The sequence below is a fragment of the Syngnathoides biaculeatus genome, chromosome 13 (assembly GCF_019802595.1).
Source record: "Syngnathoides biaculeatus isolate LvHL_M chromosome 13, ASM1980259v1, whole genome shotgun sequence".
Classification (NCBI taxonomy): domain Eukaryota; kingdom Metazoa; phylum Chordata; class Actinopteri; order Syngnathiformes; family Syngnathidae; genus Syngnathoides; species Syngnathoides biaculeatus.
In genome coordinates, this window is record NC_084652.1 from 27527675 (window position 1) to 27549845 (window position 22171).

Below are 22171 nucleotides of genomic sequence, written 5' to 3' on the forward strand. Positions count from 1 at the left end.
TTTGAAGATGCATCCACAGCAAGTGGCCCCATTCAAAACTTTGATCTCCACCAGTTAACTGGCTTCACATCCAGTCTCCTACAGTCCTTCATAGCACGCATTGGAGAATTTCGTGAGCACACTCGTATTTTTAAATTCATTACCCATCCAAACGAGTGTTCACTGAACACAGCCGACCTGAGTTACATTCCTGGTGTCAGAAATTTTGAAGTAGAAGTAAGTGGCTGACCTGAAGGCCTCAGACATGTGGGTGAACAAGTTTAAGTCACAGAATGAAGATTTGGAAAGAATCACATGACCGAAAGTGGAGTGTGGCAAAGAAGCACATGTGGACAGAAATAAAAAATCTTCAACCCATAGATCATCTGATTCTTAAAATTTGGAACTATCAGATACCACACACTGCAGCGTGTGAGTTTTGCTGTATCGACCTTGTTCAGATCTACATATGCATGTGAGCAGTAATTCTCACATCTTAAAAACATGAAGTCCAATCTCCTATCACGTTTAACGGATGAAATCTCAACGCTTGCATAAAGCTTAACCTCACCAAGTACCAGCCGACTACAAAGAGATCAGCAAATCCATTCAGCACCAGAGGTCACATTAATGGTATTATAACAACATTATTTAAAATGATAAATTCATAGGCTTATTATACTGACATTTAGTTTAATTCATTTTGAAAATATATGGCTCTAACTGAAATAAATTTCCAAATATTTTGCTTTCATGGCTCTTTTCGTCAAAAAGGTTCCCTAACCCCTTGATGAAGAAGACTGCATCTTGCACATCTGTAACTGAATGTCTCTTGTTCTTAGTTTCTTTGTTCTAAATGTTGTACTACCGGAGACACGTGTATTGTTACACACTTGGCCAATAAAGCTGATTCTGATATTGTTGTTTGCACTGTAGTTGATTTTTAGTGTTGTGTGGCTCTCGCCAATACTTGTCTGTTTTTAGTTAAGTTTACGATAAGAGCCTACTCAAGGTGGTTAGTTATAAATTCTTAATCATCCTAGGTCGGGTTTTTAGCTCATTATCCAAAGAGGGGAGGAAAAAAAGGTGTTGCCACCCTAGTGCATAAAGTTCTGAACCTCACAGGTAAGAAAACATTTGCCGAGAAATGTTGACACATTTTGATAGTTGGACTAATTGGAGGAATAAAAATATAAATTCTAAACTTTGATGCCCAAATTTTTAAAAGAAATCTCAATCGTCTTAATGTCAACATTTGGATAACCTTCAAATGAGGGCGTTATTTCAAGAAAAACAAGGATGTTGCAGTCTGATCAAAGAGATGGGCTTAGTCAACATATGGTGACAAAAATTTAATCAAGAAAAAGATTATACTACATTATATTTCAGATCTGCCCATGAATGTTTGATGGAATTCAGATGAGGGCTTTGTGATGACCACAGCAAGACAGACTTTATCCTCAAGCTACTTTTAAACCATTCTGGCAGTATGCTTTGGGTCAATGTCCATTTGGAAGACCTATTTTCGACCACGTTTTAGCTTCCTGGCTGCTGTCTTGAGATGTTGCCTTAATATCTCCATGTAATTTTCTTTCATAATAATAATATTGCTATTATATGAAGACCTTCAGTCCCTGCTGCAGCTAAACAGTCCCATAAATATAGTATTAGAAAACTGTAGTTTGTCTTTTTTTTTCTTCAGAAGTAATGCTGTTATTCTCTGTGAGTTGGCTTGAGCAGGACTTGTTTCACTTTAGATAATGACACTTTGTGACAAGCTCAATCTGGCACACAGGGTCTTTAGGTTTTGTTCTGGGGTTGATTCACACATTTCAGTCCAAAACACGTTCATTTCTGGGACAGAGAGCTCGTCTCCTTCTCGGGTGTTGCGATGACAAGACATTCCCATGATTTATTGCTTGTCGTCTTCTTTTTCTTTCGGCTTGTCCTATTAGGGGTCGCCACACTGTGTCATCTTTTTCCCATCTAAGCCTATCTTGTGCATCCTCTTCTCTAACATCCACTGTCCTCATGTCCTCCCTCACAACATCCATCAACCTTTTCTTTGGTCTTCCTCTCGCTCTTTTGCCTGGCAGTTCCATCCTCAGCGCCCTTCTACCAATATACTGTACTCACTCTCGCGCCTCTGACCATGTCCAAACCATCGAAGCTTGCTACCTCCAGTTCTGCTTCCTGTTGTTTCTTCAGAGCCACCGTCTCTAATCTGTACATCATGGCCTCACCACTATTTTATAAACTTTGCCCTTCATCCTTGCAGAGACTCTTCTGTCACAGAGAAACAGACACCTTCCGCCAACTGTTCCATCCCACTTGGACCCATTTCTTCACTTCCTTACCACGCTCATCATTGCTCTGTATTGTTGACCCCAAGTATTTGAAGTCGTCCACCCTCGCTATCTCTTCTCCCTGGAGCTTCACTCTTCCTCCTCCGCCCCTCTCATTCACCGACATATATTCTGTTTTACTTCGGCTAATCTTCATTCTTCTTCTTTCCAGTGCGTACCTCCATCTTTCTAATTATTCCTCCACCTGGTCCCTCCTTTCACTGGAGATCACAATATCATCTGCAAAAATCATGGGCCAAGGGGATTCTAGTCTAACCTCGTCTTTCAGCCGATTCATTACTACCGCAAACAGGAAGGGGCTCAGCGTAGAACCCTGATACAGTCCCACCTCCACCTTAATTCTTCTGACACTCCTACGGCACATCTCACCGCTGTTCTGCTACCCTCATACATGTCCTGCACTATTCTAACACATTTCTCAGCCACACCAGACTTGTGCATGCAGAACCACAGTTCATCTCTTGGTACTCTGTCATGGGGTTTCACTAGATCTACAAAGATACAATGTGGCTCCTTCTGACCTTCTCTGTTCTTTTCCACGAGCATCCACAAGGCAAATAATGCATCTGTGCTACTCTTTCTGAGCATGAAACCATGCTGTTGCTCGCAGATACTTCTGTCCTGAGTCGAGCCTCCACTACTCTTTCCCATAACTTCATTGTGTGGCTCATCATATTTATTCCTCTGGAGTTTCCACAGTTCTGAACATCACTTTTGTTCTTAAAAATCAGGACGAGCACACTTTTCCTCCATTCTTCTGGCATCTTCTCTTCCCGCTAGGATTCTATTGAATTCAGTTGGTCAAAAACTCCAGAGCCACCTCACCAAATTGCTTCCATACCTCCACTTGTATGTCATCGGGACCAACCAATGATTTACGTACTTGTAATATAATTGTTTGAACAGATGACTGCGGCACCTTCAAGCATTTGTAAAACTAACTTTTGAACAGTGGAACATCATCCACTCGGACTCAATTTCCTTTCCCCCCCAGAATAAAAATATTTAAAAAATAAAAATTCTCTCAGAAATTGTGTTTTCATTTAACAAAAGGAAAATAATTTTGATCTTGATTGAGCCGAAACAGGAGAAATTTAGTCTGATTTGACTTCAAACACAGTGCATTTTTTTGCACAATGAATATAAACTGTATGTTTATGGATAAAATGATTTCAACATTTGTATGGCAGTGGAACCTAAGGTATGGAAGAAACTATTATACAACTCTCGGAGGGAAGATGCCCAAGGTTTACCTATTTTTAAATGTGATTATTGGTCAGCTCGTTTATGAGGATAAGTGAATGGGTGGGTTAGATAGGGAAACAAATTGGAGAGCGAGAGAGCAACTCAAGGCCACTGATTCCATGAGACAGCAATTTTCTTTGGAAAAAAAGAAATGTAATGATCTTAAAATAGAAAATGGATTTCCTTCTCACTTCGCAGTGTCAATTGTGAGGGGGAAAAAAACGGCAATGCCTTAAATCAGAATCAGCTATATTGGCCACGTGTGGAAAAACACTTCTTTTTTTTTTCTTCGGCAGTCAGTGCTGCCCTGGTACGACATTCAGAAATTCAACACAGCAACAACAACAAAGAACAAGGGATTTATGTTTATAGGAACTATTCCTTATCAGAATCAGCTTTATATTAGTTGGCTATAGTAGTTATAATAGTCGTGCAAGATGTAAGATCTTCCTCTAGAACAGGCTAGAGATAAGTGTGTCAACGTCCCACATTGTCTTAAGCTTGTACAGATTGCCTTTACCTGTTCGCGGTTCCTGTTATAGACCAGTGCAATGACAATTGTGCAAAGGGAGCAGTTTAAAGTGACAAATTGTGTGGATAGTCTTCAAAAAATATTACTAATACTGATGCTTATTTGACTAGCAGGATGTGAGAGTTCTAACGTGGCACAAGGCAGGAAAAATAGCAGGTTCGCTAATCAAGAATTTAATGACTTAATTACCAGAGGGGAATAAACTGTTTGATGCCTGCTAGTTTTGAATTTCATTCCGCTTTACTGACGGAACTAGCTGGATGACCTGGTGGCCAAGATGTGGAGGATCCGAAAGGATCCTGCATGCGGTTTGACCAAATTCGCATTGTGTGTAAGTCCTCAATTGTTGGTAACATGGTCCCGACAATCCGTTCAGCGGTTTTGATTGTCCATTGCAGTCGGAGTTTGTCTTTTTTTGTGACATCCCCAAACCAGACTGTGATGGAGGTACACACCACCGATTGGATGACTGCTGTGTATAACTGTCTCAGCAGCTCTTGTGAAAGGCTGTACTTCTTCAGGAGCCACAAGAAGTACATCGTTTGCTGGGCTTTTTTGAGGATGGAGTTGATATTCGTCTCCCACTTCAGGTCGTCCGAGACACTAATTCCCAAGAACTTGAAGGTCTTGACGGTTGACACAAGGCAGCTGTGGTGAAAGAAGCCTCCTGAAGTCCAAAATCATCTCCACAGTCTTGAGAGTGTTAAACGCCAGGTTGTGTTGACCACACCAAAGCTCCAGTCTCACCACTTCCGGTCGATACGCAGACTCGTCGCCATCTTTGATTAGGCCGATGACCGTGGTGTCATCTGCGAATTTCAAGAATTTCACAGTCGGATGCCACAAGGTGCAATCGTTCAGGTAGAGCAAGGAGAGCAGAGGGCAGAAGAGACAACGTTGGGGTGCCTCGGTGCTGATACTGCACGTGGATGAGGTGGTGTCCCACAGCCTCACCTGCTGTGTCCTGCCTGTCAGGAATTTGTAGATACACTAGGAGATGGCAGGTGAGACACTGAGCTGGAGAAGCTTGGAGGAGAGGAGTTCAGGGATGATGGTGTTAACAACTTCCCATGCTCTTCAAATTGTTACATTAAGTGACTTCTGTACATATAAAATGGATTCAAGCTATTTGATTTGTGCTGAAATTAACTGGAGACAAATTGTTCAATTGGGAGATTCTAAAATCTTTTCAAACACTTACAAGACCAACATGGGTGTTGCTCTAAAGAATTTTACCAATATTTACAGATTGTGATTACATAAAATCCAATGATCAAATGGAGATTTTGAGACGAATGCCGACTACTGTTGAAGCCTATCGTATTAAAATTATCGAGGAAATAGAAAAGGATCTATCTATCATTAGAAAAAGAGAATAGGATAGAAAAGGATCTATATCCATCCATCCATCACTACGCCCGCACCCAGCACTGTAATCTGCAAGGCGTAGGTAGAAATTCAGAAAAGGTAGGTCAAGGATAAAAAAGAGGAAAAAAACGGCTTAGTTGGCAGAAGACCAAAAGGCATACACAGACCCTACAATTTAGTGTTGGGACATTGAATGTTGGGACGATGACAGCAAAAGCTCAGGAGTTAGACATAATGATTAGGAGAAAGTTTGATGTATTGTGCATTCAAGAGCGCAAATGGATCGGGAGTAAGGCTAGAAGTTTAGGAGCAGGGAAGAGAAATGGAGTAGGGTTTAATGGGACAAGCCGAAAGAAAAAGAAAAGAAGAAGCTGGCTAACAATGTCTTGGAGGTAAAAAGAGTGTCAGATCGAGTGATGAGGCTGAAATTTGAAATTGAGGGTATTGTATATAATGTGATTAGCGGCAATGCCCCAGAGGTAGGATATGACCATGAGAGGAACGAGACAAAGTTGTCCTGACTATCCCAGAGAGAGAGAGAGAGAGAGAAGTTGTGATTGGTGCAGATTTTGATGGACATGTTGGCAAAGGAAACACGGGCGATGAAGAAGTGATGGGTAAGTACAGCATTCAGCAAAAGAACTTTGAGAGGCAGATGGTGATGGATTTAGAGTGACCTACAAGAGCGGAGGTAGAAACACGCAGGTGGATTATATTTTGTGCAGACGATGTAATCTGAAGGTTACTGATTGTAAGGTAGTGGTGGGGGAGAGTGTAGCTCGACAGCATAGGATGGTGGTGTTTAGAATGACTCTGGTAGCGGGTAAAAAGATTAATTGGATTAAGATAAAGACAAATTAGAACAGAGAATCAGGTGGTAGAAGTTGAGAAAGGATAGGGGTGAGACAGGCTCGAGATGGACAGGAAGAGCTCCCGAAAGACTGGAATACTACTGCCAAGGTATTCAGAGAGGCAGGCAGGAGAATATTTGGGGTGCCTTCAGGTAGGAAAGGCGAGAAGGAGACTTGGTGGTGGAACCCCAAAATACAGGAAGTCATTCAAGGAAAGAGATGAGCAAAGAAGAAGTGGGACATAGAGAGGACCGAGGAAAGGCGGAAGGAATACATTGAGAAGCAACGTAGGGCAAAGGTAGAGGTGTGGTAAAAGCTAAACAAGAGGCATATGACGACATGTACACCAGGTTGGATACGAAAGATGAAGAAAAGGTTGGTCAGACAGAGGGATTGAGATGGCAAGGATGTGCTGCAAGTAAAGCTGATTAAGGATAGTGATGGAAATATTTTGACCGGTGCCTATCGTGTGCTAAGTAGATGGAAAGAGTACTTTGAGAAGTTCATGAATGAAGAAAAAGGGAGAGAAAGTAGAGCAGAAGAGGCAAGAGTGAATGACCAGGAAGTGGCAATGATTCGTAAAGGGGTTAGAGAGTTAGAAAAGCCACTTAACAGAATGAAAAATGGAAAGACAATTGGTCCTGATGACATACGAGTGGAGGTATGGAAGCAATTTGGAGAGGTAGCTGTGGAGTTTTTGACCAACTTATTCAATAAATACTAGCTGGAGAGGAGATGCCAGAAGAATGGAGGAAAAGTTTCCTCGTCCCCATTTTGAGAACGAAGGCAATGTTCAGAGCTGTGAAAACTACAGAGGAATAAATATGATGAGCCACTCAATGAAGTTATGGGAAAGAGCAGTAGTGGTTACACTCAGGACAGAAGTATCTGCGAGCAACAGTATGGTTTCATGTTCAGAAATAGTACCACACATGCATTGTTTGCCTTGAGGATGCTCGTGGAAGAGTACAGAGAAGGTCAGAAAGAGCTACATTGTATCTTTGTAGATCTCGTGAAATCCCATGACAGAGTACCAAGAGATGAACTGTGGTACTGCATGCACAAGTCTGGTGTGGCTGAGAAATGTGTTAGAATAGTGCAGGACATGTATGAGGGTAGCAGAACAGCGGTGAGATGTGCCGTAGGAGTGTCAGAAGAATTTATGGTGGAGGTTGGACTGCATCAGGGATCCGCATCAGGGATCTGCGCTGATTCCCTTCCAGTTTGCGGTAGTAATGGATAGGCTGACAGATGAGGTTATACTGGCATCCCCTTGGACTATGATGTTCGCAGATGATATTGTGATCTACAGTGAAACCAGGGAGCAGGCGGAGGAACAATTAGAAAGATGGAGGCACCCACTGGAAAGGAGAGGAATGAAGATGAGCCAGTAAGTAAAACAGAATATATGTGCGTGAATGAGGGGGCGGAGGAGGAAGAATGAAGCTCCAGGGAGAAGAGATCGCGAGGGTGGACAACTTCAAATACCTCGGGTCTCAGATTCCGCTTATCCGCAGGACTAATCGGGAGAAATGTCCTGACTATCCAGTTAAAGGGTTAAGCTACCCCTTTCCCCCAGCTGACTCTAACGCCGTGTGTGCAGGAGGACGGGAGCTTCTTAAGTCTGTGTCGAGATGAATTTGCCTCGGTGGACTAACTGCCTTTAGTTTTGCAGAGCCAATACGGTCTGCCCCCACTTATCAGCCTGGTCGAGTAACCTTCCGTATCCAAGGTTTTTATAGCTTTTTGGTGGAACATTCTGGAAAATGTTGGCTGAATCCACTTCTAGTGGGAAGGGCCTCCCTTGGTTCATCCTATTGGGCCCCATTCGCCATTCCTGGCTTGACCTGTCACGCCCTTCTCAGCTTCACTAAATTTTGTCATCCTCCCTTTAATTAATAAATGCATCTTTAAAAAATCTATACACAACTCGCGTTCGGTTTCACCCTAGTTTTGAACAATAGCATAAATGTATCAACTTGTGAATACAATCCTCTCATGCATTCTCAGGCTTGTTTTAGTTGGTTGCTCATCATGTGTTGCCTTGTCTGAGAGAGACAGCCGTACACAGGCTATATTCTTTTCACAAAGCTTTTTCAAAGCATCTTATTTTCTGCTAAAAGTTTCATGGAAAAATAGCTGAAATCTATTTCTGCTTGCAGACATCCTGCATGGTGATTCGAGGGTGACGGGCTTCCTGTTCAGTAACTTGATGCTGCAACCGTCTTGAAAAACATTTTGTGTGACCCGACACCTGCATCCTGTTGCCGTCTTTATATCAGAAACAAGATGTGAATTCAAAGACATAACAATAATTGGGTTCTTAAGGTTGCTAACCCCGCTATTTGTGTGTAATACAAAGAAATGAAAAATTTATCAGGTTTATATAAGGTTACTGACTTTGGTATACGTATGCAATGCAATGAGAAGCTACGTGGGTAGGCTACGTTTATCAGAGAGATCTTTGCCATACTGGTGACCCAATCATGTATAATTTTTTTTGGCGACATCTGGTGTTCAATTTGAGAGTTGGTGCTAGGGCTGAGCTCAACACATGAACCAAGCCATACAACCCAAATGTTATCAATTCACTCCATTGCTATTTGTGGTATGGCAACCTATCTGACAAGGGTCAATAATACGGAGCAATGGAGAGTGTGATGAGAAAGTGAAGAAACGGGTCCAAGCGTGGTGGAACAGTTGGCGGAAGGTGTCTAATGTTCTCTATGACAGAAGAGTCCCCGCTAGGATGAAGGCTAAATTTACAAAACAGTGGTGAGCCCGGTCAAGATGTACGGATTAGAGACGGTGGCACTGACGAAACAACAGGAAGCACAGCTGGAGGTATCAGAAATGAAGATGGTGAGTTTCTCACTTGGAGTGAACAGGTGTAATAGGAGTAGAAATGAGCTCATTTGAGGGACAGCCAAAGTTGGATGACACAAGGTTATAGACAGCACACTTAGATGGTTTGGACATGTTCAGAGGTGAGAGAGTGGGTATATTGGTAGAAGGGTGCTAAGGATGGAGCTGCCATCGTGAGCGAGAGGAAGACCAAAGAAAAGGTTGATCGATGTGAGGGAGGACATGAGCACAGTTGTATTAGAGAGAAAGATGCACGTCATCGGCTTAGATGTGAAAAAGATGACGCGCTGTGGCGACCCCTAACAGGACAAGCCGAAATAAAAAGAAGGTCCATCCATCCATTTTTCAAGCCACTTGTACAAGGCTCATGGGAATGCCTAAGCCTATCCCAGCTAACTTGGGGCAAAAGGGAGACATCTTGAAGTGGTTACCAGCCAGTCTTAGTGTACTGTATAAAGACAGTCATTGAGTGGGAACTGAACACACGCTGCCTGCACCAAACTCAGGCGAGTGTTCGAGTCCACCATCAGTGACTTCATAAACGCACTAATACACCCATGAGTATTTTGAAGAATTATACAAGTTTTTCACACTAGAATGTGAGGATCCTATGCCAGGCAGTTTTGTCATGTTTCATGGTGAACATTGTTAGACAGCCATTTCATCAAATGCAGTACACACATCACACTGATGGAAAAAACAGTTTTGGAAACAGAAGCCTATAGAAGCACGTTTTTTTAAGTTACATTTCTTTTCTAACGGGGATTGGTAAGAAACAAATTGCTTGCAAATATCTCAATGGCATTAAACCAGAACGCATAACAATTTTGATTTGGTTTTATGGGCCACATAAAACGATGCAGTGGACTGATTTGGCCTCAAGGCAACCAGTTTGACCCCTGTAATCTGGAAGATGTCTGCAGTCTTACATTTTTTTACTCCTCTATATTTGAATTAAAATTTCAAAACTGTTTGGTTTCTAAAGAGTTTTACTTGTTTCTCTATACATTTAAACCATACACATTTTTTTAGGAGCTGTTGTGTTTCCCATCACTGACATTTGGCCAATGATCAGGATCTACAGAGGAGGCTTCCTGATAATAGAATTCCTCTTCCTCTTAGGTATGCAGAGACAAACACACACGTTCACTCCCCATTTATCTTGCCATTTCTCAACAAACTAACACAGTGAAGAGAATAAGTATTTGAACACCCTGCTGTATTGCAAGTTCTCACACTTAGAAATCATGGAGGGGTCTGAAATTTTCATCTTAGTTGTATGTCCACTGTGAGAGAGAGAATCTAATTAGAAAAATCCGGAAAAAAACAATTTGATATTTTTAACAATTTGTGTGCGCAAATAAGTATTTGAACACTGGTCTATCCGCTAGAATTCTGATCCTCAAAGACCTTATAGTCCGCCTTTAAAAGTCTACCTCCTCTCCATGTATTATCCTGATTCAGATGCACCTGTGTGACGATGTTAGCTGCATAAAAACACCTGTCCACCCCACACACACAGTAGGACTCGAAACTTGTAACATGGTCAAGACCAATGAGCTGTCCAAAGACATCAGATACAACATTGTACAACTCCACACTGATGGAAAGGGCTACGGAGAAATTGCCAAGGAGCTTGGTGAAAATCAGTCCACTGGTGGAGCAATCATTAGAAAATGGAAGAAGCGAAACATGACTGTCAATCTTAATCGGAATGGAACCCCATGCGAGATATCACCTCGTGCGGTCTCCTTGATCCTTAGAAAGATGAGGAATCAGCCCAGGACTACATGACGGGAGTTGGTCAATGAATTCAAAAGAGCTGCGACCATCGTTTCCAAGGTGACTGTTGGTAATACACTAAGACGTCATGGTTTGAACTCATGCATGGCACGGAAAGTTCCCCTGCTTAAACCAGTACATGTCAAGGCCCGTCTTAATTTTGCCACTGACCCTTTGGATGTTACAGGGATGTCACGGGAGATTGTTTTGTGGTTAGAGGAGACCAAATTGGAACTTTTTGGTCATAATTCCACTCACCATGTTTGAAGGAAAACAGATGATTTCCATCCCAAAACCACCAGAGTGACTTTGAATCATTGGGGTGGTACCATCATGCTTTGGGGGTGTTTTTCTGCTCATGGCACAGGACGACCGTACTGTATTAATGAGAACATGACCGCGGCCATGTATTGTTAGATTTTGGGGAAAATTTCAGACCCCTCCATGATTTCTAAGTGGGAGAACTTCCAATATAGCAGGTTGTTCAAATACTTATTTTCTTCACTGTGTACTGTAAGTCAGTACCCTTCAATTAAAACTCATGGAGAGTGTGTAGGAGTAAGATTAATATAATTCATACAAAAATTATTATCCTTCAATTATCACAATACAGTAATCCCATGTTTGTCGCAGTTAATTTTTACCAGAACGCCCGAGAACAGTGAAAATCTGCGAGATCGTTTAAAATATTTACAGTATTTGTTCTCAGCATATTTGAAACAAAAAAGGTATTAAGTTACATGTGTAATTATAAAACGTTATAAATATAATCTATACGTTATTATAAATGTATACTATAAATATCAATGACAAAACACTCTTATTATATTACTGTTTAGTGGCTATTCATCACTAGGGAGACTTTTCCTGTAGGCGCTGTCTGGCTACCTGAATGTTTGATCAACAGTACAGCATTTATACTTTGCATATTTAAGACATAAAATACAATAGTACAAGTGTCTAGTTGAACAATAACAATAAAACCATAATGTTATTGGAGTACAGAAAGTCACAGAGCAAACGCGTAATTTCTTCTTGTGTAGAATCTTCCCGACGGACAGTTGTAACGTCACGAAGAGAATGCAGGATGTGTCTCTCTCACCATCTCAAGCCCGTTTTGGCCACATCTCCACGAATCCTCTTTTTTATTTCCTCTGGGCAACGTAACAAACACAGCAAACATTATAAAAAAGCAACTGTGAGTCGATAAACAAATGCAGATCTATGAGGGCACCAGCCAGTGCAATCTCTAGGCTGGTCCCAAGCCCGGATGAATGCAGAGGGTTGCGTCAGGAAGGCCATCCGGTGTAAAATTGCGCCAAACAAATCTCAGCGTTCATCTAAAAAATACCATAGCTGATCGGTCTTGGCCTGGGTTAACAACACCTGTCCTCGGCACCATTAACCTGCAGGGCGTCGATGGAAATTCAGCTGCTGTGGGTCGAAGACAATAAAGAGGAGGAACGAGCCTACAACTTAGTGTTGGGACTTTAAATTTTTGGACTATGACAGGAAAAGCTCATGCGTTTGTTGACACGATGATTAGGAGAAAGGTTGATATATTTTGTATCCAAGAGACCACGTGGAAAGATAGTAAGGCTAGACCTTTAGAGCAGGGTTTAAATTATGTTACCATAGTGTAGATGGGAAGAGAAATGGAGTGGGGTAATTTTTTAAAGAAAGAGCTGGCTAAGAATGTCTTGGAGGGGAAAAGAGTATCAGATCGAGTGATGAGGCTGAAATTTGAAATTGAGGGTGTTGTGTATTATGTGATGAGCGGCTGTGCCCCACAGGTAGGATGTGAATGAGAGTTGAAAGAGAAATTATGGAAGGAAGTAGTTCTGTGCATCCCAGAAGAGCGAGAGTTGTGATTGGTGCAGATTGCACTGGACATGTTGGTGGAGGAAATACGGGCAATGAAGAAGTAACGGGCAAGTATGGCATCCAGGAAAGGAACTTTGACGGACAGATGGCAGTGGACTTTGCAAAAGTAATGAAAATGGCACAGACCTAAAAAGAGCGACGGTAGAAGCACGCAGGTGGATTATATTTTGTGCAGACTCTGTAATCTGAAGGAAGTTACCGACTGTCAGGTAGTGGTCGTTGAGATTTGGTGGTGGAACTCCAAATTAAAGGACGTTATACAAGGAAAGGGGTTACCAAAGAAGTTGGACACTGAGAGGACTGAGGAGAGACTAAAGGAATACATTGTGATGCGACGTAGGGTAAACTTAGAGGTAGCCAAGGGTAAACAAGAGGCATATGATGATTTACACCAGATTAGACATAAAAGAAGGAGAAAAGGATCTCTACAGGTTGGCCAGACAAAGGGATAGACACGGGATGTGCAGCAGGTCAGGGTGATAAAGGATAGCAATGGAATTGTGTTGACTGGTGCCAGTAGTGTGCGAAATAGACGCAAAGAATACTTTGAGAAGTTGATGAATGAAGAAAATAAGAGAGGGATGAGTAGAATGGAGGAAAAGTATGGTAGTTCCCAATTAAAAAAAGTGATGTGCAGAGCTTTGGGAACTATAGAGGAATAAAGTTGATAAGCCACACAATGAATTTATGGGAAAGAGTAGTGTAGGTTAGACTCATAATAGAAGTATCTGCGAGCAACAGTATGGTTTCGTGCCTAGAAAGAGTACCACAGATGCATTATTTGCCTTGAGGATGGTCGTGGAAAAGTATAGAGGTCAGAAGGAGCTACATTGTAACTTTGTAGAACTAGAAAACGCCTATGGCAGAGTACCAAGAGAGGAATTGTGGTACTACATGCGTAAGTCTGTTGTGGAAATATCTGAGAAAAGTACAGTTCATGTATGAGACAATCAGAACAGTGGTGAGGTCTGTTGTTGTTGTGACAGAAGAATTTAAGGTGGAGGTGGGACTGCATCAGGGATCAGCTCTGAGACTCTTCCTGTTTGCAGTGGTAATGGATAGGCTGACAGATTAGGTTAGACTGGAATCCCCTTGGACCATGATGTTCGCAGATGATATTGTGATATGCAGTGAAACCAGGAAGCAGGTGGAGGAACAATTAGAAAGATGGAGGCATGCACTGGAAAGGAGAGGAATGAAGATTAGCTGAAGTAAAACAGAATATATGTGCGTGAATGAGAAAGGTGGAGGCGGAAGAGTGAGGCTTCAGGGAGAAGAGATAGCGAGGGTGGAGGACTTCAAATTTTTAGGGTCAACAATCCAGAGCAATGGTGAGTGTGGTAAGGAAGTGAAGAAACGGGTCCAAGCAGGTTAGAACAGCTGGCGGAAGGTGTCTGGTGTGTTATGTGATAGAAGAGTCTCTGCTCGGATGAAGGGCAAAGTTTACAAAACAGTGGTGAGGCCGGCCATGATGTACGGATTAGAGACGGTGGCACTGAAGAGACAACAGGAAGCAGCGCTGTAGGTGACAGAAATGCAGATGTTGAGGTTCTCTCTCGAAGTAAGCAGGTTGGAAAGGATTAGAAATGTGCTCATTCAAGGGACAACCAAAGTTGGATGTTTTGGAGACAGGGTTCGCAAGAGTATATTTTAATGGTTTGGACAGGTCCAGAGGCGGGAGAGTGAGTCCATTCATCAAAGGGTGTTGAGGATGGAGCCTCCAATCAAAAGAGAGAGAGGAAGACCAAAGAGAAGGTTGATGGATGTTGTGAGGGAAGACATGACGGCAGTTGGTGTTGAGAGGAAGATGTAGGAGATTGGCTTTGATGGAAAAAAGATGGCACGCTTTGGCGACCCCTAACGGGCCAAGCTGAAAGAAGAATAAGTCGACAAACAAAGCAACTGTAAGCAAACAGAGCCAATGCTAGTCAATGTAAGGACACACATGTATTAAGCTTAGCAGAAGAGCACTAAAAACAAGAAAAAGAGAACAAATGAAATAACTTTATGTACAATTAATCCATTTAATCCAACACCCTGTAGAAGGACATAACACCGTCAACACAATTGCTAAACTCGACACCTTGTCCCATATTGTCGCACACTTGAGGACGTCATGCTTTAGAAATTTTTCAAACCAGCCTTTGCTTGCCGAAAAGCCTCGTCCGTGAATTTGTCATTGCAATTTGAGGTTCATTAATGGATGTTTACCATATTATTCTTAATTTGCGCGCCGCAAATTCATTCATGCCATAATGGCGTGACAAAAGCTTTGATCTTAGCCAAAAGTTTTACTTTTTCACAGATCCCTCAGCTTCCTTTTCCTGATTGCAACCCCCCTTTCCACAAAGCGAACGGAGCTCCCATTTCAAATTTTCCTCATTTTGCATCTTTTTCTTCTACTTGGGTGCTCGCGCACACTAACAATGTAGAAAATGGCGGAGAGAGAGAGAGAGAGAGAGAGAGAGAGAGAGAGAGAGAAGAGAGAGAGAGAGAGAGAGAGAGAGAGAGAGAGAGAGAGAGAGAGAGAGAGATCTCTCTCGCTCGAGAGAGAGAGAGAGAGATCTCTCTCTCTCTCTCGAGAGAGAGAGATCTCTCTCTCTCTCTCTCTCTCTCTCTCTCTCTCTCTCTCTCTCTCTCTCGAGAGAGAGAGAGAGAAGAGAGAGAGAGAGAGAGAGTTTCCAGGTGGGGCTTAAATGATGCACAGCCAATCAGCTCCAAAAAGCCGATCTGGATTTTTTTGAGGGGGAAAAAAAAAGCTAAAATAGGTGAAACGTGAAGTAGAGAGGGATTACTGTATTGTTTTATCTTTTTTCAACCTATCCATCCATATACTTTCACTAATCCAAAGTCGGGTTGCAGGGGTAGGAGCCACACTTCCTTCTCCCCAGCCACTTCATCTAGTTCTTCTGAGGGGATACAAAGGCATTCCGAAGCCATCCATCAGACATGGTCTCTTGTGGGTCGTCTCTGAGGCCTCCTCCAGTAGAATGTACTCAGAACACCACACCAGTACATATCCTCATCAGAAGCACGAGCCATCTCATCTGGCTCTTCTTGATCTGGAGGATCAGGGGGCAGACTCTGAGGCTCAGAGAAAGCCCAGACACCCTGTGGGGCAAAACTAATTTTTGCCACTTATGTCTACGATGTCATTCTTTCGGTCATGGCCCAGAGCTCGTCACCAAAGATGAGTGTAGGAACATAGATTGACTGGTAAATCAAGAGCATTGCCTTTTTGCTCAGCTACTTCTTAAACATGACAGACCGATACAGAGTTCTCATTACTGCAGATGCTGCACGGATCTGTCTCTCGATCTCCCACCTCACCCATGAACAAGACCTCAAGGTACTTGAATTCTTACACTTGAGACAGGATCTCTTTCCAGATGTGGAGCGGGCACGCTACCCTTTTCCAACCGATTACCAAGATTTCAGAAGTGGACGTGCTAATTCTCATTGTAACTGCACACTCTGCTGTAAACCACTCTAGTGAGAGTTGAAGATTGCACCCATCTGAGCCAAATCAAAAAGCAGTGATGTAAATCTGTGGTCACCAAACCAGACTCCCGCAATGCCTCGGCTGCTCTGAGAAAGTCTGCCCATCAAGGTTATGAGCAGACTCGTTGAAAAGTTGGCATAGTCTATCTGTCACCGGAAATGAATCCAACTTGAATGTGGTGTTAGACCAAGCTCTGACACTAGTTGTTCATGTATAGAATAGCCTCTATTAGGGGTCCCATACTCCCGAAGGACCCTCCACAGGATCCTCTGCATGGTCCAACGCCGTCTCCATGAACACAAAACACATGTTGGGCAAGGACCCTGCTCAGGGTGTAGAGCTACTCCACTGTTCCATCGTCAGAATGGAAAACATACTGTTTCTCCAGAATCAGAGAATCGACTTCCTGATGAACCTTCCTCTGCAGAACCCCTGAAGAGCCAGGAAGGCTGAGGAGTGTGATTCCACCTTAAAAAAAAAAAAAAAAAAAAAAAAAAAAAAAAAGGGGGGGGGGGGGGGGGGGCCCACAATATGTCTGTCACTCGAGAGGCACTGTCCCTAATGTCTACACAAGGTTACAATGGCACGTCATACAGGAGAACCTCACAACATCCAGATCCTCAGGAGCTCCAGGACGATCTCATCAGCTGGGGATTTGTTAGAGAGGCACTTTTTAGCTGACCTCAACACCAGAGATGGGAAAGCCTGCCTCAGAGTCGCCAGACTCTTCTTCCCAATGGGAAGGGGTGTCTGTGGAAGTGAGTAGGGTTTCGAAGTATATGAGTTAAAGTCAGCAGAACCCCATCCCCACTCAACACAGTGTTGACAGTAACTACCTTTTCATCCTCAGATGCATAGCTGGTGGAGCAGGATTCCCTGGAAGCTATTAGGAAGTCGTCCTTCTGGGCCTCACCAAATTCCTACCATAGCTATAATTCCAATGAAGTTGGGACATTGTGTTATACATAAATAAAAACAATACAAGGGTGTGCAAATCATGTTGAAGCTTTATTCAATTTAATACACGACAAAGTCATGAACTCGTTTTTAGCAAATCAATACATTTGAATTTTCTGGCTGCAACACGTTCCAATAAAGCTGTGACAGGTGACAAAAAAGACAGACAGTTGAGGAATGCTCAAACAGCTGTTTAGAACGTTCCACGAGTGAAGAGGCTAATTGGGAACAGGTGGTTGCCATGATTAGGTCTAAAAGGAGCTACCCTGAATTGCTCAGTTATGCACAAGCAAAAATGAGGTGAGGTTTACCTCTTTGTATGTAAGAGGGTGCGAAAATAGATAAACACTTTAAGGACAATATCCCTCAACGTACAATTACAAGGAATTTAGGAATTTCATCGACGGTCCATAAACTTATCAAAAGTTTCAAAGAATCTGAAGAAATCCCTGCATGTACGCAGCAAGACCAGAAACCAACATTGAATGCTCGTGGCCTTTGATCCCTCAGGTAGCACTGCATTAAAAAACGCATATAACCACCACCACGTGGGGTCAGGAACACTTCAGAAAACCAATTTCAGTAAATACATTTCAGTGTGACATCCTTAAGTGCAACTTACTCTACTATGCAAAGCAAAAGCCATTCATCAACAACACCTAGAAATGCCGCTTGGTTCTCCAGTCCGAAGTTCATCTAAGATGGACTGATGCAAAGTTGAAGTATTCTGTGCTCCGACGAGTCCACATTTCAAACAGTTCTTCGGAACCTTGGACATTGTGTCCTGCGGGTAAAAGTGGAAAACAACCCTCCAGACTGTTATGGATGCAAATTTCAAAAGCCAGGATCAGTGATGGTTTGGGGCTGTGATTGTGACAATGGCAGAGGTAACTTACACATCTGTGAAGGCAACATTCATGCTGAAAGATGCATACAGGTTTTGGAGAAACATGCTGCCATCTAGGCAACATCTTTTTCATGGACACCCCTGCTTATTTCAGCACAACGATGTCAAACGACATTCTGCACGTGTCACAACAGCATGACTTCCTAGTAAAAGAGTGCAGGTACTAAGCTGCCCTGCCTGAAGTCCAGACTTGTCTCCCTTTAAAAAAGTGTGGCACATTATGAAGTGTAAAATACAACAATGGAACAGCTGAGTCTGTCCATCGAGCAAGAAAGGAGTCCACCTACAAAACAACAAATAGTGTCCTTAATTCCCAAACATTTATTGAATAAAAGAAAGCGTGAAGTAACACAGTGGGATACATGACGTTTATCAGTTTGAATATTAAATATCTTGTTTTTGTTGTGTATTCAATTAAATGTAGTTTGAACATGATTTGCAAATCATTGTTTAACACAATGTCCCTACTTCGTTGGAATTGGTGATGTATATTCCATTTCACCTTCCAGTACCCATCAGCCCACTCTGGAGTCCCACAAGCCAAAAAGGCTCATTCGGACTCCAGCTTCATCTTACGACATCCTTTCCCACTGGTGTTTACTAACGGATTCAGGGATTGCCGCCGCGACAGAAACTGACCCACATTAGCGCCACAACTCCGTTAGCCACCTTGGCAAAATGCAGGTGTGTTTAAGCTCCTTCAGATACGGGACTCTGTCAGACATTTTCAACAGACAATCACAATACATTTTGTTTTATCAATGTTGAACAAGCTTCTTCCCTCACAATCGTAACCAACACGCCTGATGATTGTTTGACAGTTCCACCTCACTCTTCACCCTGCTTGGTTGCTCTTCTCGTGGGCAACTTTTGACTTGAAGCAAGTCTCACACCTCTCAAGAGGACTGGTACCAGAGCCCAAATGTGGGTTGAGGTGAACGGGACTACATCTAGTTGAAACGTCTTAAGCACGAACACCAGTTTTGTTTCTTTTCCTCCCAGAGGGAGAGTCCATGTCCCTAGAGCCAGCACCAATAGCTGGGGATCGGATCTCCAAGGTCACAGCCTCTGGCCATTACCCATCTCACAACACCCTGGTTTTGTCTTTCCCACAAGTAGTGGAACCATGGGAAGTAGGACTCACATCGTCTCTTTGGGCTGTGCCTGGCCAAACTCCATGGATGAACGCACTCGCTGCACGGTTGGGCGGGTGATGACCCGTATCCAGCCAAGGGAAACCAGTCAATATCTGTGTATAATCACGGGGGATTATGAGTATAACTATCTGGTCTGTTACCTTGCACCTATTTGTCGTGAATGACCTTACGAGGGGCATAAAGCCCTAGACAACTTCGCTCCTAGGATCATCTAGATGCATGGACCATGATCGGGATGGCTCAGTTCTATCCTTGCCTAGCAAAATGGAACTCCATGGAGGAGGTGGCAGGTGAAGGATGACAGCAAAGATGATATCCAATTTGGATCACACTTCCCACCCCCGCATTACATTATAAAGTCACACCAGCCCCTTCAGCTCCTTTTACACTCTCGGTGCAGGAAGGAATGCACGCTGGTCTTACCTGCCCACAGCAATAAGACAATTTAACTTCATAACCATGTAGTGCACACACATGCAGGGAAAAAAAACACTTTGAAATGCCATTTGTGCAGTATTCACTGTACCTTAAAAATACAATGAGCAATACATCTGGTGCTGTTTTTTCAATTTCATATTTTAGACGTTATTTTACATATTGGTTTATTTTGATACGTATTTTCATGATTTTAGATTTTTCTACTTTAATAAGTGAATTTCCTAGCTGTGAGCTCAATAAAGTCGTCGTCTTCACGTATTTTCTTGTTTCTTAATTATGTTCTAGGTATAAACACCTATGGATGGAGACAAGCAGGAGTCAACCACGTGCTTATATTTGAACTCAATCCCAGAAATAACCTATCCCATCAACATCTCTTTGAGGTTTGAACAAACAATTATACAAACGATAAAGGGCCTGAGAACTTTGGGTTCAAAGGAGGGGCAGGATATTCTCATCAGAAAAATTTGTGATTGGATTAAAAACATAATGTAAGTAGTAAAACTGATGTAGTTCTGCTATGGGCTGGGTGATAATACAATATGAATGTGGGTTACAATAGACAGGTGATGAATAAGCATCAGCAAATACATTCAATAGAATATAGAAAAAAAAAAAGAAAACCCTGGTTCTATACAACGAGGCATTCTGGCAGATGTAAGCACATCATCACATCATCAAACACATACACTTTTATGGAACCTAGCAATTTAGTGTTTTGCCATTGTGTTTCAAAACATCCTTTAAAAAAGGGAAAAAAAGCCATGCATTGAACCAAAAAAAAAAAAGAACAAAAAATAAATGATCAGGGAGGATTATGTGATAAATTTGCCAGTATTTTGGCCATTTTAAGTTCAATGCTGTCTGGAAGATATGTAAAATTATTGTCCCGACAAAGTCTGGAAATAGTTTATTATGCCATCTCAACTGCTCATATCCATTACTGTAAAACCACAGGCATCTACATCTGCCGACACTAAACTAACAACAACAAACAAGCAGCCACAATGAAAACGTACATAGCAGCAGTGCCTTTCGACAAAAACATTAAAATGTCGTAGACATAACTTTGGCGTATCATATAGCCAAAGCTATAAAACCATTCAGCACAGTTGACTTATCTGGATACAAAACTCTTGTTTACTTGACCACAAGTAAGTATCAAGCCAAAAACATATTTCAACATGACTATTCCAAAGTTTTACTGGAGGTGCACAAATCCGTGGAGAGGCAAATTCTATAGCAAAGCTCCTTGCGACAATTTCTGACAAGTGTTCAAGTCGTCCATGCAAGCCTTACTTCATTGACAATTCATTCCATCCACCATTATTGTCTTCTAAAAACAATATGACTGGTAACTGCATATTTACCAAATGAATACACGGGAGCTCCTGGGTGGCAGGGCCCCAGGGGTGGATGAGATTCGCCTGGAGTTCCTCAAGGCTCTGGATGTTATGGGGCTGTCCTGGTTGACAGGCCACTGCAACATCACGTGGACATTGGGGACAGTGCCTCTGGGGTGGTGGTCCCCCTTTTCAAGAAGGGTGACCGGAAAGTGTCTTCCAACTTAGAGGGATCACACGCCTCAGCCTCCCTGGTAAGGTCTACTCAGGGGTACTAGACAGGAGGGTCCGTCAGGAAGTCGAGTCTCGGATTCAGGAGGAGCAATGTGAATTTCGTCCTGGCTGTGGAACAGTGGACCCCTCGACAGGATCCTCGAGGGTGCATGGGAGTTCGCCCAACCAGTCTACATGTGTTTTGTGGACTTGGAGAAGGCATTCGACTATGTGCCTTGGGGAGTCCTGTGGGGGTTCTTCGGGAGTATGGAATACCGAATTTCCTGATATGAGCTGTTCGGTCCCTGCACGACCGCTGTCAGAGTTATGTCCACATTGCCGGCAATAAATTGCACTCGTTTCCGGTGAGAGTTGGACTCCAGCAAGGCTGCCCTTTGTCTTCGATTTTGTTCATAATTTTTATGGACAGATTTTCTAGGCTTTTCTTTTCTTTCCATCAACTTAGCACACTACTGGCACCAGTCAACATCGCTAACCTTAATCACCTTTACTTGCTGCACATCCTTCCCATCTCTATCCCGTCTGGCCAACCTGCAGGGATCCTTTTCTCCTCCTTTCGTATCCAACCTGGAGTACGTCATATGCCACTTGTTTAACCTTCGCCACCTCTACCTTTGCCCTACGATGCCTTACACCTCTCCTCAGTCCTCTCTGTGTCCACTTCTTATTCGCTAATCTCTTTCCTTGTCTGACATCCTGTAGTTTGGGGTTCCGCCACCAAGTCGTCTCCTCCCCTTTCCTATCAGAAGACACCCCAAGTA

The 22171-nt window shown here is 42.8% G+C and overlaps 1 protein-coding gene across 7 annotated transcripts in view; it reads left to right on the plus strand.

The window, feature by feature from the left end:
* The window catches only part of LOC133510963 (xenotropic and polytropic retrovirus receptor 1 homolog), a 127843-nt gene that overhangs the window by 61294 nt on the left and 44378 nt on the right, over positions 1-22171 (plus strand). For 6 of the 7 annotated variants that reach the window (XR_009797746.1, XM_061839498.1, XM_061839499.1 and 3 more), the window contains 2 exons: positions 10239-10328; positions 20119-20216. Coding sequence is in view for 6 of the 7 variants with exons in the window: in XM_061839498.1 (XP_061695482.1) it covers positions 10239-10328; positions 20119-20216 (188 nt within the window). In the remaining variant the exon portion in view is untranslated. The remainder of the gene's footprint in view (positions 1-10238; positions 10329-20118; positions 20217-22171) is intronic. The other variant, XM_061839503.1, reaches the window with a different exon arrangement.